The 16,547-nt window shown below is 44.1% G+C and overlaps 1 protein-coding gene across 19 annotated transcripts in view; it reads right to left on the minus strand.

Moving 5' to 3' along the window:
• Nucleotides 1-16,547, minus strand: part of PTPRT (protein tyrosine phosphatase receptor type T) — a 2,174,878-nt gene that overhangs the window by 1,743,268 nt on the left and 415,063 nt on the right. For all 19 annotated transcript variants that reach the window (XM_069652359.1, XM_069652348.1, XM_069652364.1 and 16 more), the window contains exon 2: nt 1,013-1,138. In XM_069652359.1, the coding sequence (XP_069508460.1) occupies nt 1,013-1,138 (126 nt within the window). The remainder of the gene's footprint in view (nt 1-1,012; nt 1,139-16,547) is intronic.

The following is a 16,547-nucleotide window of genomic DNA, read 5'->3' on the forward strand; positions in this document are numbered from 1 at the left end:
GTTCTGACCTTCTTGTGGAACGGGAGAGTAGGGCTACTTGAGAGTACTGGGCCAGTGATATTTACGAAGATGGGGACGCTGCTTGATAACCCTGGACCGTGGCTTGACTCACACTCCAGTAGTGTTGTCACCAGGAATGATATTAGCAAAACCTCCTCTTGGAATTAGACATGTTTTCTAAATTATCCAAGTGTGCCTTCTAAAATGAGCCTTTCACTTTATCCCATTCGGAATCTCCAATTCTCTACAACCGCTTCAAAGGTTTCCTGATTTGCTTACCACTCTCCCTATTAAGCTTTCTCTTCTCGTGTGAACTCAGACGATCAACTCTAGAATAGGATTCATACCTACCTTAAAAACGGGATACACGAGTCTGATTTACAAACTGTTTTTCAATGGGGTGCTCCAATTGAAAAACACTTCTTTAAAACAGGACCTGTGTAAAACCAGACATTGATATTCGGTCCATTTTCTTTCTTTCTTTCTTTCTTTCTTTCTTTCTTTCTTTCTTTCTTTCTTTCTTTCTTTCTTTCTTTCTTTCTTTCTTTCTTTCTTTCTTTCTTTCTTTCTTTCTTTCTTTCTTTCTTTCTTTCGCTCTTTCGCTCTTTCTTTCGCTCTTTCTTTCTTTCTTTTGCTCTTTCTTTCTTTCTTTCTTTCTTTCTTTCTTTCTTTCTTTCTTTCTTTCTTTCTTTCTTTCTTTCTTTCTTTCTTTCTTTCTCTCTTTCTTTCTTTCTTTCTTTCTTTCTTTCTCTCTCTCTTTCTTTCTTTCTTTCTTTCTCACTCTCTTTCTTTCTTTCGATTTAATATTTCAGATGAACAGCAAATGAACAAATTGCACTCAACGCCATCTACTGCGAAATAATGCTTTTTTTCAGGATAATGGCGTGAAACATTTACTGATGCATTTAATCTTTGACCGATGCTAATGATGTACGTAAACGTGCTGATTGGCTGATCTGGTGGATGCCAATCATGTGATCTCCTGATTCAGCATGAACTTGCTTCCACTTACCTGTAGGCACGACTGGATCAGCCGGAGGCTTCTCCCAAGTATTGACCTGCTCCCAGGTAAAGCCATTGGTCCCCAGCGCGACGCTGTAGCCACAGTGGTTGTAGTGCTCATCGAAGGAACATCCCCCTGAGGACAAAAGAACAGACACATCGATATTGTGATCAGATAGAATGCACATCATCATGTATTCCCGAAAAATTAAGATAAGGGGGAAAGTGGTGATGATATGTTAGTGTCCTTGAACAATAGAGCAGAGCTTATCTGTACTACAGTACAGTATCTAGGCTGCTACACATAGGGTCATACAGAGAAACCAATTGGGCAAACTTAATTTGAACAGTGAGGACACTGCAGTGGTGACAGCTTTGCACCATTACAAAATATGTGCTGTGAAGATCGAACCAGGTTTCCTGTTATTACTGGTAAATGCAGATATCCACAGACTGAAAGGAGTTGCTTTCCTTTCATTATTTATTTGCAAAGGTAACACAACCAGAAAAGTTCAGACAGTTGAGTCACAGTCTACGACTCCTGTGTATAATATGCATTCTGCACACTGCTTAATGTAGGCCTTTTTTGGTGTAATGTGGGCCTTTATTTTGGTGCAACCACGAGGTTTCCCTTGCTACCCTTGTTGTCTCCCTTGCTACCGCTAAAGAAAATGACAAAAACACACTTTTTAAATGTATGTTTTAATCATTGAACCTCCTGGGCTGTGGCCAGTGCCATGTGGCTCTTTGTTTCTGGAGTGGCTAGCATTTATGTTGAGGCCTCTTAAAAAAGACAGGGGGTTCTACAAGTGTAACAGTTTGAGCAGTTACTCTAAATAAGAAAGAATTGGAATAACAAACAATTTGTCTTTCTGGAATGTTATACAGTAATTGCTAGACTCATTAGAGGGATGAAAGGTCATGTTCTATTGCATCCCATGATGTCACTTAGGAGTGGGGCCAAATTACATCACTTCCCAGGATGACATCAGAGGTCAAAGTTCATGGGATTTCACTTCCGCTACCCCAGGCATTTTGGTTAAAGAACGTCCTTGGACTCATTACAAAACTTTGCACTCATGTCTGTACTATTGTCCCAGTTATTCAAAGACGGCCATAGATAGCACTGAGTTTAAAATATGACTTCTAGTTGTGGAGTCCGCGAAGCATCCATAGAAATGTTCATGGTATCCTAAAGCTCCTCCCTCCAAGAACTGTCATTAGATTCCGAATTTTACAAATCCAATGGCAACGCTTCCTTTGTTTTTTTTTCCATATTAAAAAAAAAAAAAAAGGTTATGGAAATTCTACTTCCCTTCTTAACTATGACCTCAATTTTTTGTTTGTGAAATATGTCACTCACATATTTCAAAGCATGAAACCATGATTGACTTTCATTGTTTTACGCATAGAATATATTGACTCCCCCCTCCCTAAAGGTTAACTCGCACCCTTGAGGTGCAGCACAACTTTCTTTGTTGTCTCTGACTAGCCATTGGAGAGGGGCATTATCTTCTGTTACTGCCCATTGGAGACTGAACTGACTCTTGGCCTTAAGAGTGTGAAAGTTCAGTCACTGTTCATGCACATATTGCCATGGATTTATAGTGGATCTGAACAAATGAAAAATAATCACAGACAAATGTATGTGTTTTTAAAAGAAGTAAAACAAACACTTGCCGCAAAGGTACATTGATTTTGCACCCCATGTGCTTTAGGAAATGTTTGCAATTATTGTTGCCATTGCAAATCCAACACACAGAGCACTAGAAAGGAAGGTTATAGCATGTTACGGTGTCGAGGTGCACACAGTGAGGCAAATACCAAATACAATGACAAGTGCAGTGTGTGGAGTGGACGCAAACTCGAGGGATAAAGATACACAATTCCAGAGGAGCAGGGGTCTGAGCTGGCATTAGGCTAAGTTGACTAAAAATGCTGCATTGACTTTCAAATATATCGAATAAGAAGAACAGTGGTTCAACGTGAGCACTTAATACAGAAACCAAAAACAAAGAAGACATGCAAGCAAGGAGAGTGACGAGAAGCTGCCTCCGCAAAGTGCATTAGTTCTATAGCTCTACTTCTCGACATGCCCTGCTAGCATGAGCCCCCGTGTGTCTCGGAAGGATAGCTCAGGGGCAACTTGCTTGCCTTAGAAGCATGACGACACGGAGCACCACAGGTTCAATTCCCGGGTCCGCGCTTCGAAACCTCTGGGTATTCAGCATGTTATAAATAACCTATCATATCATTAACAGGCCCCTTTTCACCAATACACCTCTCGCCATCAGTGTGCGGCTGATCCCTTGGCATGTTCGGGGATTGATGCCCTAAACAGTGTCAACAACAGAAGAGTGACATTGTGCATTTGTAACTACACCTAGTTCCATTTGTGCAAATCAATACACATTTTACAGAAGTACCAGCAAATTGGGGGGTGAACACATTTCCACATGCAAAGTGTTTCTGCAAGGAAGGATCAAGGTGAGAATTTACTTGTCTAATTTGGGTGCAATAAACAGATGCATTTTAGAGACTGTGGGCCTAATTCACAATGCCGAAATCCCATTGAAAAACTCATTTTAAGAAGAAAAAATAAGCTTGTAGTACACATGGTACTTTTACATTATAACATTTCAAAAAAGATCAGTAAATATGATCACTGCTAAGGTGGAGGGTAGGGCTCGCTTGGATAACACACAGAGCAGCTGTGGAACCATGTAAGTTGAACCAGCATAGTTACATATGTTCAACTCCAGTTACATGCAGGTATGTACATAACAGGAACAGGTAGACATCAGTAGACATATAAGGGACAGAGCATGACAGACCCACCACCCACCCTCTCACTTCCAGCCCAGGCTGCCAAAGGACATTAATGGAACACTCACACACAACACTCACTCAACAGCCTCCTGAGCTATCTATCATGCATACACCAACATTCTATCAGCATCCGTTCCTGGCCAGTGATACAGAACCAGATTAACTAACATTACAACAATCACAGACCAAAAAATTGCACACTATACAATGAATGTTTTTTTTGCTTCTTTTCTTTTTTTGACAATGGGCAAAGGAATGGGATGCAATTATCACATCCCACCCGCTTCACCTAGTAACACATATCCGGTTTTTAGTTTGATTACCCACCTTGCATATAAAACCCTTCAATCTTACTGCTCAGAGTTTGGCTATAGAAGGTAAGAAACAAGCAACGTGTTGACTCTTCCTGCCTCCCAACTACAAGTCGCACGCAAGGAGGAGTCAGATGATGCCCCTGGGCCTGGTGGTGCACGCTATAAATAAATAAATACAAATACAAGATACTCCGCACTCTCTAGTCACTGGTGATCTTCTCTAGATCTGCTTGTGCCCCATTGATAACCTCCTCTAGTCTGTCGAAAATTGACACCAGGAATATTTCGATGTGAATCAAGCAAGCCCTGTGTAGTGGCCTGCAGCCTTCTTTTGTATACAAAAGGATCTTCTACAGAAAGCAGCCATTGTTGCATCATATGACGCGGGTGTGGATCCACTCTTCGAATGAGACCTTTAAAGACCTAAATAGTAAGCTTAGAATTCAGGTTAAAATGTATCCTTTACAGCCGGGAAATCACACCACCACGTTGTTAATTGTCATTAATGCAAGGAAGCCAATGACGAGCCAATGATTCCTCCACCCCCAATGAAATGAAAAGTAGGCCAGACTTACGCATGGACTTGCACAGAAGTGTGGTGTGCCGAGCAAGAGCTAAGGAGGTAGTGCGTATAGACAATGGCCACAGCGCTATTATTTCTAAGCCAGTAAGCAGGGATAATGGGAGGGGGATGCGTCCAATTAACGTCTGATTTATTCATTTCAAAAAATCCAATTAGTGAAATGTTTTATAAAGTCATCCAATGTCAGCCACTGCTGGCGAGCACAGAGCTGGAGAGGGGCGGGAGGTTGCATTCTCTTATAAGGTTGGTGCAGGGTTTTGATCCTTCTTATGCTGACCGCTTCTCCTACACTCCCTCGCGAGAGCCCCTTGAACCCTGAATGTAGCGAGCAGCTGGTCTACTTAGGAAGAGTTTTGCCCCTTTGTTCCAGCCTTTGATCTCTTTGGGTGATTGACCTCCTGAAATATGTCTCACCCTCTATGTAACTCCAACTGTCCCCAGAGTTCACATCTGCATTTCATGTATCTTTTAGACAGTGGTGGAAGTAAAAAGAAGGAACTAGTGTTACTCTGGCTGCATCCAAAAGAGTGAGTGGGATGGCCAGACAGGAGGCAGGCGGGAGGGGCAGGAGGGATTAGTGCGGGTACGAGGGAACAAGATCGCAAATCTTGACTTAACAGTGAAGCTGTGATTTTAATCCTCTCTGCAGATTGGACCACATACCTTTCAAGCTTTAATCGGTACAAATAGTTTGGATTTCAAGGCCCACAGTAATAATGTTGGATAAAGTTTATTTACAAAAAGTACAAAACGCATAATAAAGCCACATGATCACATGTACATCCTTATAGCAACATGTTAAGCCAAAATCATATCATTGTGGCTTTAATTTTCACATCCCAGAATACAAGAGAAGGCCAACCTGAAAAATCTAGTTAACCCCACTGTACTTTCAGTGATTTAAGACATTTAAAATAATAAAGTTGTGTAATACATTCACATAGATATGGAGATTCTTTACAACAAACCCCCTGCACATTGTTATTCATGGTGCTGAAAAATGTTGATTAATGAAATAAAGCAGCTTTATTTTTTTCGATGTCAAGATAGTAGTCATCATGGACATAAAACATATTTAAATGGGTGTTTTGTGTTGCTCACTTTAACTACCACAGATTTGCAAGGTTACTAGTATTTTGCAAGCTCTTTGATTTGGAAATGTTCCCACATGCATAAGAAAGGCTCTGCCACTGATAAAAGAAATGTGTTTGGCACATGAGCACATTAACGACCTGCAGAGTAGTGGGTGCTGTGTGTGTGTCTGCTTAGCTGAGTCTTGAGAAACTGTCAGCGCTTGAATGTCCGGCCTGAGCCGATTCTATAACTGGCACGGTAGACAGAAAAAGCACCCAAAAGCATTTCTTGAGCTTTTGAACTAATGGTACGCTCTGAAAAAAGCTAAACAAACTAGTGGTACGTCTACCAATGATTTATATTGCACGTCCATCTCTGCTTTTAGACCCACCGTCTTTATCGATCCCTCCTTAGCAGTGTCTATACCAATGTCTTACACAGCTCAACAGTTAGGGCCGGGTTAAAAAAAAATAGTTTAACATGGGAAAGTCCTATTGAAAACATTATTTTCTAAATCAGGCCCTTAATGCCCTAATCCTTTTTCTGTGGAATTGGTATGAAATAAAGGAAAAATATGTTGCAACACATTACCTCCTCCAGCATTAACACTACTGTAATGCAGTAAAGTAAAAAGGAGCAGGGTCATGTTTTCGCCAGGTCATATTTTCATGGAAAAGGCCTTGTGATCTCTGTTCTGCTCTCCTCTGTTCAACATACCTATGTGTCTGTTTACCTGCCCCAGCGGTGCTGCCACAGCTCTCACGCTGGTTTCCTCTGCTCCTTCTCCCACGTTTTTGGATGCTTGCCCACCTGTGTCTGCCCCACCACTCCTGGGGCAATTAAGCCATTCATTTCTTTGGTACGGGGGTGTCTCACGTCCTCTACTTTTCAGGGATGCCCATTCATGGGGGAACACCCTCATGACCACAGGCCATTTTTAATTCTCTCCTGGGGGACACCACTGTGACCCGTGTAAGCATCACTCACCCCTCCCCTCTAAGAAACCGCTCCTCCTGCCACATTGTCCACCCCTGATTACACCGTTTACATGTGGGCCCAGAAATGCTGTAAAATGGCTGCTGCACAAAGATGATCGAGTACCTAGTAAAAGGTATTTAGGGGATAATGTGTCAGAATCAGTCTAAACACTGTGTAAACTTTCAATTTACGCCTTCGGAATACCTTTAGACCTAATGGTGTGTCTCTTAACATGTCCCCACGGCAAGCGAGGACATGGCAATACCTCCAGGCTCAGTCAAATCAAACAAAGACGTTAATTTACTGGCGATTGGATACTGTGGCAGCAAATTACACAGGTGCCACATCTGAGGCAGCAGCCGTCTTGATTAAATTCGATCCACCACTTTTTTCCGCTCTGAAATCACAGAGGGTCTGTATCACTATCAGGGATTATCAGTGCGCTCGCAGTTGTTTAAAAATAAACTTATCAAGCTTTCACTCATCAAGAGAAGTTGCAACAAAAAAAAAAAAGCCATCACTTTCCATCAGAGCCAAATCGTCAACTGAGGAACATCGAAAAATAACTTTCAACATAGAGATGTATCACCTTTCACTTATGCAGTGTCCAGAAAGGAACATGCAGCTGCACTCGGCTCAGCCTCAATGCAATCACAGTCAAGTGGCACACACCTGGAATCTAAAATGGAGGTAGAAAGAAGGGGCCTGCATAAGGCAAGCATTGATTGATTAAAGTCTGTTGGAGTCTGTAAGGATTACTGCAAGGGGCAAGCCCTTCTAACATAGCTGGCCACTCCGTCTCGAGCTCGCCGCTTTTTGGGCATGGCCCCAGTAATGGGAGAGCTGTCCCTAGACCTCGACAATTCATTCTTGCAAGGTGTGCAAGCACAGCGACTTGTTGTGCAAAGACCCAAACGAGCAGATCTACTGCAGCGCTTCCAGGCTAGAGACGCACCCATGGCATTGTCCTACGTGCTTTATAATGCTATGTTGTAGATTTCACTGAACGTGTCAGTATTGAGGTTCTTACTGCAGTCACAGAAAATGGGGGGTGCCTGAACTTGCACTGGCCTGGGATGGTAGACAACACATTTGTCTTCCTAAAATAAAAGAAAGCCCAAACCGGACAACAACTAGAACAATCCCACAGAAAATGCAGGATCATGAAGAGTTATTTACGTCTGGCATGAGAGATTGCGCTATAAAATACCTGGAGTCCTTCCCCAGTGTGGTGGGGTAGTGGCCAGGTCCAGTGCTGGGACATAGCTCTCTAAGTCATAAAGACAGCTAGGGCTGTAGGTAGAAGGTAAAAGGGCCCAGTGTGTTCCTAAAGGACAGCTGCCAGCAGCCTTCTTGACTACAGATACAGGGTCTTGGCACCGCACCTGCTCCAACAGGATCCTGACCAATTTCATGGTCCAAGATTAGGACAGAAACCGAAGTTAAACATTTAAGCTTGAATGTGTACCTGCTCCCAAACTGCAAAAAAGTGCACTCCATGAGATGTGTAGCCGTCCCTCCATGAAATTGACAAAATGGACCTGTGCACAGCAGGAGTCACTTGCGGGGGTGTCTGTGCCTCATTAGACTAAAGCTTCTGTCCTTTCACAGCCACACAAAGTAAAGACAGGTACCAGCTCCATCTGGATTAACTTGCTCATAGCATTTAGCAGGGTTTGCATTGCCAATGCTCAGATGCTCAGAACCTTCTTGGTTATATTAACAACCAGCAATACTTTTAATAAATACTCTGCACATCGTGCATACCCACAAGGCTTGGAATGTTCATCAATGTGAGGTTTGTCCCGGCACATGCACTCGACATTAATTACCTAATCCCCACCAAATAACTAGACCGTCTGGCAATCTCAGAAACGTTCCTCCACCAAGATTTAAGCAAAGCCCTGTCCTTAGCTCTCCCTGAGGGCATCACCATATTTTGATGTGACAGAGCAGGCACCAGAGGTGGAGGCGTTGCACTTATTCATAGATACTCCCTACAAATTAGACCCATTATTAACTCAATAGAGGGAAACTGTGAACTCCTCTCTGTTAAACTTGCAATCATCCCTTCTGACTATATCACTGCACACATTATTTACAGGCAGCTTGGACCATCTGCCATTTTTGAGAAAGAGTTCATGCACGTGATTGGGGATAACATTATTCCATCTTCAAGAATCATACTCCTGGGCAACCTCAATCTAGGCCTCCTTGACCTTCTGGACATGACAGTGACAGAGGTGGTGAATGCATTGACTGGCTTAGGCTTTATTCACTGTGTCACCGATCCAACCCACATCAAAGGGAGATCCCTGGATTGGGTAGCAGACTTGAACAACCAGATCACCATCACCTTCAACTTCCCTTGCCCATGGTCAGATCATCATATGATATGCTTTACCTTCCACCTGCAGAAACAACAACCTCCAGCCACCCAGAGTCTGCCTCCTACTCTGGCCCGCTGTGCCCGGAACAGCTGTAAAGAATCAATCTCTCCTCTAATATCACCTCTATACCAGGAACTCCAAGACTCAACAGATCCAGAAATCTTAGGAGACCTGTATTCAAGCCCCCCTAACCAAATCATTAAACCTGGTAGCACCCCTTCTCCCAAGAAAGGCCAAGCCAACAAGCCATTAACTCCTGGTTCACCCTAAACCTCCTAGCCCTGCTCTAAAAACAAAGGCAGGCTGAAGCCATCTGGATGAAAGACCAGACTGACCTCCCTAAATCCTCTCTTTCCACTATATAAAAAAAAAGAATACAAGCAAGATATCCTGGCAGCAAAAGCAGAAGCCTGCAACACAAGGATAGCCATGGCCAACCCCAACTCGCAAGAGTTATTTAAAAATCTCAGAGAATTAGAGACTCCTGCCTTGCCATCGACCACCCTCATCAAGGATGAGACTTGGTGTGCTAACATTCAGAATGCTATGCAACTTAAAATAGGCTCCCTACAGCATAACATGTAAAAGAAACAATCTGTGGTTTCCCCCACAAACCTCCCTCCAATATAAACAAAGTACACTCAACTCCATCCTTCCACTTCCTTCTCAGAAGCAGAAATAACCAACATTCTTAGAAATCTCAAATGATCTAGATGTAAAGGGGACATTTGCCCAGCCCTCATTATCAAAGACAGTTCTGCAGCCTTAGTCCCAATGATCATGAGATTCATCAATGCCTCGTTCTCGTCTAGCCTGGCCCCTGCAAGTTTAAAAGAGTCCTGGGTACTCCTGTTGCTAAAGAAACCCTCTTGGGGCCCACAATCACCCAACAACTACCAACCTATCATGACAGAACCTTTCTTACTAGTAAAGGGCAGTTAGAGTATTTAAGGCTCAGCCCACCCTCCTGCTTTACTCTCCCAGTTGATTCCTTAAACCATAGTAACACATGGGTGGTGATGCAAGCTGGCCTTCCAAATAGGGAGACCAAAAAGCTGACTTGACCTCTTTGTATGGCCCGCAGTCTTAGGCCCATAAGTGCTGAAGGCCACCATCTTCTGTCTCTGGCCTCAGTTACACCTGGCCTCCTGCCACACTTCCCCCCACTGGCCCTGCCACACTCCCCCCTCTCCCAATTGCTGTGCCCCCCTTCCTCTTCACTTGCCTCTCTCTACTGCCACGATTGCTGCTTTCCGCGCTCCTTCACTGCCTCCCTTTCCTGTCCATTCTGGCTACCAGGCAAAGGGAGAAGGGACTAGGAATAGCCCCCTTTTCCTTTTTTCCATGGCACCCCTTTGCTGTTTTAGATTTTTAAATTTGTGAAACGGCCCCTGAACGATTTCACACATTCATAGAAGAAGAAAAAAGTTATAACCCTCACCCCCTATTACAAGCCACCAGGGAGGGGGGAGACTAACAGCTACAACCTTCTCCGCAGGGGGCATTGCTGCTTAGTAATTCTGCAGGGGCCCTTATTAAAGGACTCCAGTTGGGCCTATGACTTGATCTCCAGACTATCACCAAGCAGAAATACCCCACACTTCGGAGGTTATTGCTTAAGTATGATATACTGGAAACAATAGATGCATTTGTTTTTTGTGGAACACTTCGTAAAATTATTGTTGTTCACTTTTAAAACGCTCTTTAGTATATAACCAACTCCAGATTGCTGTCAAGGTATGTGGTTTTGAAGTTGCCTCAATAACAGATGAGTGGTGCTCGCTATGAGGCCAAGCCTGGCCGATGCTGCCCCTGGTCCGTGGGGCTCTTCTCGGCCCTTCTGGTACATGTTATTACTTGGCAGAGGTCTACCAGGGCTCACTGCATGTCTATGGAAGCACCGCTCTTAATCGCATACCTGCCGTGAATCCTTGCATATTGCCTGTGTCCACACCGCACACAACAATCGTATTATAGAGCTCTGCAGTCACCATTAAAACCCCTCCCCGGACCCATCTACCATGCACTCCTGCAGCTCATGCCGGATTTTTGCTGGGCAGAAGATTTGGGCACAATCCATTTGGTTGCCACAAGTCCATGGGACTTGGAATATTCGGTCTCCCTTGTATTTGGGCCATTGTACATTTGCAGGTTATCCATGATGTGACTCTCCATTTTGTACAAAGCAGAACGTGTGACAGCAGAGATCTCCCCTTAAAAGCAATGTCAGCCGCGAAGCCTCTGCTTCCGCGTGCTCAGAATGAGCTCATGAAAATGGGCACGGCCGGTTTCTCTCCTCTAGCAATTTCAGCTTCAGCACTGGCCTATGACTATTACTGCTTATGCATGTCCTCTTTCACTGTCGTCTTCCACTGCTGAATATACTTACTATTGCTTATCTATTTTCTTTGTCTTATATTTTAATATTCATCCTTCTTGTTCTGTTTTTTAATGGCTATTACAACTATCAATGTAAGAATGTAATGGAATTAGGTGATCTAATGTGCTAACTGATGACAATGTATGTATTGGTTGCTTATTACATTTTGTAAAGTTTGTAAGTTTACAGATAGATACAAATAAAATAATTAACAACATATATATATATATATATTTTAAACTGGTTCCTGCCATCTTGCATTCTCTCACTTGCAGCAATAACCTTCTCCTCTCCCTGACGGAGGCACCTCTCGGCTCATCCTCCTCACGTGTGTGCTCAAACGGCCTCCCTTCCTTACAACGCTGGGCACAGTTTTTTGTGACTTGATGTTGCCACTCAAAGCTAAAATGACATGGTCATGTAAAGAAATGCACCTTAATCAGCTCTTATTTAACTGCACTTTGGACTATTCTCTATCCCTCTTAACCCCCCCACATTCTTTACATTGACCGCCAAACCCCTCTAGCTGAAGGAAAACACCTGTATGCTGTTGGCCCTGTTGGACTCAAGTGATGTATTGGTTGTTCATATGCTTGTATTGAAACACGCATGGATGCACTTTAGGTAATGTGCACTAGATAAACCAGATCAATATCGCGTGAGTACTTAAACTTGAATCTGTCAAGGGACATCAGCGTCCATACACTGTGCAGCCAGTACTCGCGTGTGAGTTGTGCTGAATGGCCATCTCCCTTTGCTGGGGTATCCCTGCACTCTGCTCGGTGGCAGACAGAGGATGCGTCACCAATTGAGCTTTAATCCTAAAACCTAGGGTACCTAGTTTTGACTTGGAGCACTGCAGTAAGTATAGCACAGGGGCAGTCTTGCAAGCTAGACCATGCAGAGCAACAGAGGTTTGAATCCCGGATCAGCGCTTAGAAGCCGAACTCAGGTATGGTATTAGGCATTTTATTAATAATAATAATAATTAAATAAATAAGCACCTGTGCATAGCAAACAAACCTTCCACAGTTTATGACAGGGTACAAAGTGCTCTTATCACATGGGAGAACTGATGCAGCCTCCTAAGGCCACTCAAATAATCTCTATTCATCTTTAAAGGATCTCTGAAGTAGGGGCATTATTTGTCTATATGATCCAGCTTTCCTCTGGAACCGTGCCACAAGGACAAGTGAACCATTCATCACTGTCACCTGCACTTGAATGGCTTCCGCTTGGTAGAGGCGCGCCGCTCCACCTGCATCCATTGCAGAAGTGTCCAAGGGTCAGAAGCCATGCTGGCTACTGGCTGATCACTTTCTGGTTGAATGGGGTTTGGCATATCTGCCTACTCATTACTTAACTGCGGGAGTGGGCTGAGCCTACGATGATTCCTTATCTTAGCACATAAGGGCGTTTACTACTAAGGATGGCAAGAGTTGCAGCCATTCATCCAGCGACCTTGTCCACCAGAGCTCACCTGGCTGTGTCCAAAATAAAATGTAGGCAGTGGTAAAGACTGCACAGAGGCAGCTCAGGGAGGCACTGAAAGCAGCTGTAGGCTGACATGCCAGGCACTGAGAACCTGGGGTCTAGACAGCCGTCTGCGGAAAGGCATCAGCAGGAGCCTTCAATTAGACAACTACCAACTAGTGGCAGGGTGGACATTAGCTGCAGAATGTTCTAATGAGGTTATTACCCTGTCTTTCGTGTATAGTCTGTACCTCCACACGTTCACACAGGTGGCATCTGAAGGAAGGTGCAGTATAGTGCCCACCCTTCGTTGGCAGTGGGACATGTGCATCCAGAGATTAATGGTTGGAAAATTAGACAGTGCTGCCTAGACCTCAATGATGTTCATAGTCAAAGAGATGATAGAAAGGGTGTTAGATTGTTTAATCAAGATCATATTATCCTGATCTCTTCCCAAAGTCATGTCTGGTTCAGGGTTTCTCTGAGAAATCTAGACGTATGAGCTGAGGTTCAGCTATAGATGAAATGGTTTACCCAGGGAAAGGTTCATACACTCTGACAGGCAGAAGCTTAAGTTAAGGGCCTGCTGGATATGGAAAAGGACCCTTGTGTTTTATCTAGAATACACTTCTGCTACCTTCAGGCCCAATCAGGCATGGACCTCTTGATCTGTCCCTCCCTTCATTCGCCTTCATGCACCAGGCAGATTTACTTTTCCCCAGCTTCTCATAGGAACACTGCAACCTAAATCTTCTCAATTTACAAGGTCTCTGAGGAAAAAGAGGGCTGAAGCGCAGCAGGACATGAAGGAACAGCAGAAACGTAAAGTCTGAACATAGATCAATCAAAATAAATCAGGAGGAAAGCAGCATGTCAAGGTAACAATGTCCACCATGCATGCCACCGACGATGTGTATTTTTCTAGTCTAGCTGGTACTCATGTCTAGTGGTTCTCTCAGCCTGGGAGTAGAAGAAGGATTTCCTGGCGTTCCAGAAAATGAGGAGGAATGTGAGCAGGGATACTGATCCGAAATATTGGTGCTTGGGAAGTGAATCTTCTGTGCCCTCTGACTGGGTTCTTGGAGGTGCAGGTGACTACGATATGAAGGGTGGTGGGTAAGGCTGGTATGCTTTTATGGATGTATTTGTTGTGAGAGTAGGTGGTTGGCATGCCATCATTCGATGAATACGTGCCATGCTCTTACAAGGGATGTGACCTAGCAGTTTGGGCTGGACTGCCCCTTTTGGTGTGGGACCTAGCCTGATTTGCATATGGTTTATCCCTTCTGTAATGGCTTGGCAGGCTGAAGAATGATGGTCTGGAGGGTTGCCCAGAGCAATGCCAGAGGTTAGGATTCATTCCAAACCTTCCAGCCATCACCTCTTTCGTTTTGCATAAACCACACCAAGAGGGACGGGTATGCCCAGACGTGGGTCCCAAGCTTACTGGCCCTAGGGACCCAATCAACTCCTCACTGATGATGCCCAATGACACCGAAACATTTCTGGGGATGCTTGTGGTTTCTTGCAGAAGAGATGTGACCTAGCAGTTTGGGCTGGACTGCCTCTTTTGGGGTGGTACCAAGCCTGATGTGCATATGGTCCTTTCCCTTCTGTAATGGTTTGCAGGCTGAGTAACTATGGTATGCACGGTTGCCCAGTGCAATGCCAGAATTTAGGACTCATTCCAAACCTTCCAGCCATCACCTCTTTTCTTATGCTCTTATAAGGAGCCATTGCAGATGGTGCACATCAATGTAGATGGGGATGGGGGGTCAAAGGCCCTAAAATAACAGTCTGTTTCACACAGTACAAACCCTGCTTCAAACTCCCACAATTCACAAAGAAAATAAACTTTGACCAAATTGAAAAGCAGTGTCTGTGAGGGAAGTAGCAAACTCCAGAACTCAAAAGGTACAGAGTCTATGCCTGAAATGGTTAAAATAAAACCACATCCTCTCCCATAAGCCCGAAGAAAATACCTTAAAGACACCGAGCCAGACTGCTCAGTGTGGCCCAACAGCTTCTGAAAGAATGAATTAACAGGTGTTTGCAAATCAATTATCTGCCTGTCGCTGACTTCGGGGGCATGTACTCGAATCTTCGTGAAGAGACTACCGGACCAATTCTGTTTGTGAAAGGTCTGGCAGGTTTGTTTCATTGTGAAATCTGACAATGAGTAACTCCCTAGCCTAGAGAGATTTCTAATCGCACCTCAACCTTTACCAAAGCAGATATCACAAAGCAAGTCTCATGGCCTAGAGCTGCACAGGTATTGACTCCCACAGAGTTGAACACTCGGCAGCCAGAATGGGGACAACTTGGTGAATGGATGCTCGTTACGGAACAGACACCAACTGCTCTTAAGATGTTAATGGAACACAGGGGGCTGGTGACATAAAGAATAGGATCATCTTATGCTTGTGCAATACACACAGTCTCGAAATTGCCTATTTGGCAATTGAGCAATGCATGAAGTTTCAGCCATGATAGTACTATGCACCTGTTTTTTGTCTTAAATGTGACGCTTTTTTGGCCAGGGTGGGCCACTGTATGAGTTACTCCACTATTTTTAACCAATGTTACTAAGCGCATGTGCTGGCAAATGCATTATTTCCAACATAGTTTACCAAAAACACCCCCTTGGGTAGTATTCAAACATGATGTTCTGAAAAATAATGAACTGTGCAATCCTGGGCCCCTTTTGCATTGTTGTCTTGACCGATTCTATGCCCTAGTCCCACCCTGAATACACAATGCATCATGTAAAGGGAAACAGGGCTTACCCGAAGATGATGGAAGAGTGGTATTTTCCTGTTTTGTTGATTTGGGGATGTGCAAATTCCCATAACCACTTCTCAGAAACTATACCTTTCAAAGAAGCACCATCATTTCTGGTATGCCAGGATGAAATTGTACCTGATCTATCGCATCCTCTTATTAACACTCTCCGAGCAATTACTGAACCTAACTGGGCCGTCACCCTACGCTAGCCCACACCGAGGAGGATCACTGTGTTATCTGCACGTGTATGGACGTGGAATGCCAAAACATGCAGAAGACGGCTAATCGCTTTATCAAGGCATGCTGCAGGTGTGGGAAGACAAAGGAACCCTACAGCCCCCGCATCCATGTGCTCATCTGCATGCAATGGAGGGAAGGATGGGCTCAACGTTTATATTTGCCCGTCAGAAACGAGTCCAGTCATGCACACCATTGTGGATGGAACCTCCAAAGAAATGTTCCTCAAGTACCCGCGGCAGAACAGTATCATGTGCTTAACAGGTTTAAACATCTGGGCACTGCCACTCACAGCATCAGCGTAAAAGATGCTTGCAGCCTACATCTCAATGCTGAAAAAACAGAAACATGCCTACTGGCCAAAAACACCTACTAAATTAAAATCACCTGATCCTACCACTGGCACTTTCTTTGGATCTCCTGTCTCCATAGCAACTTAATTGGTGTCTTATGTGATGCTAACCTTAGCATAAATTCCCAACTAGGAGCAGTGGTTGAGTTTC

Source organism: Ambystoma mexicanum, chromosome 3p (assembly GCF_040938575.1).
Source record: "Ambystoma mexicanum isolate Mex_15411 chromosome 3p, UKY_AmexF1_1, whole genome shotgun sequence".
NCBI classification, from domain to species: Eukaryota; Metazoa; Chordata; class Amphibia; order Caudata; family Ambystomatidae; genus Ambystoma; species Ambystoma mexicanum.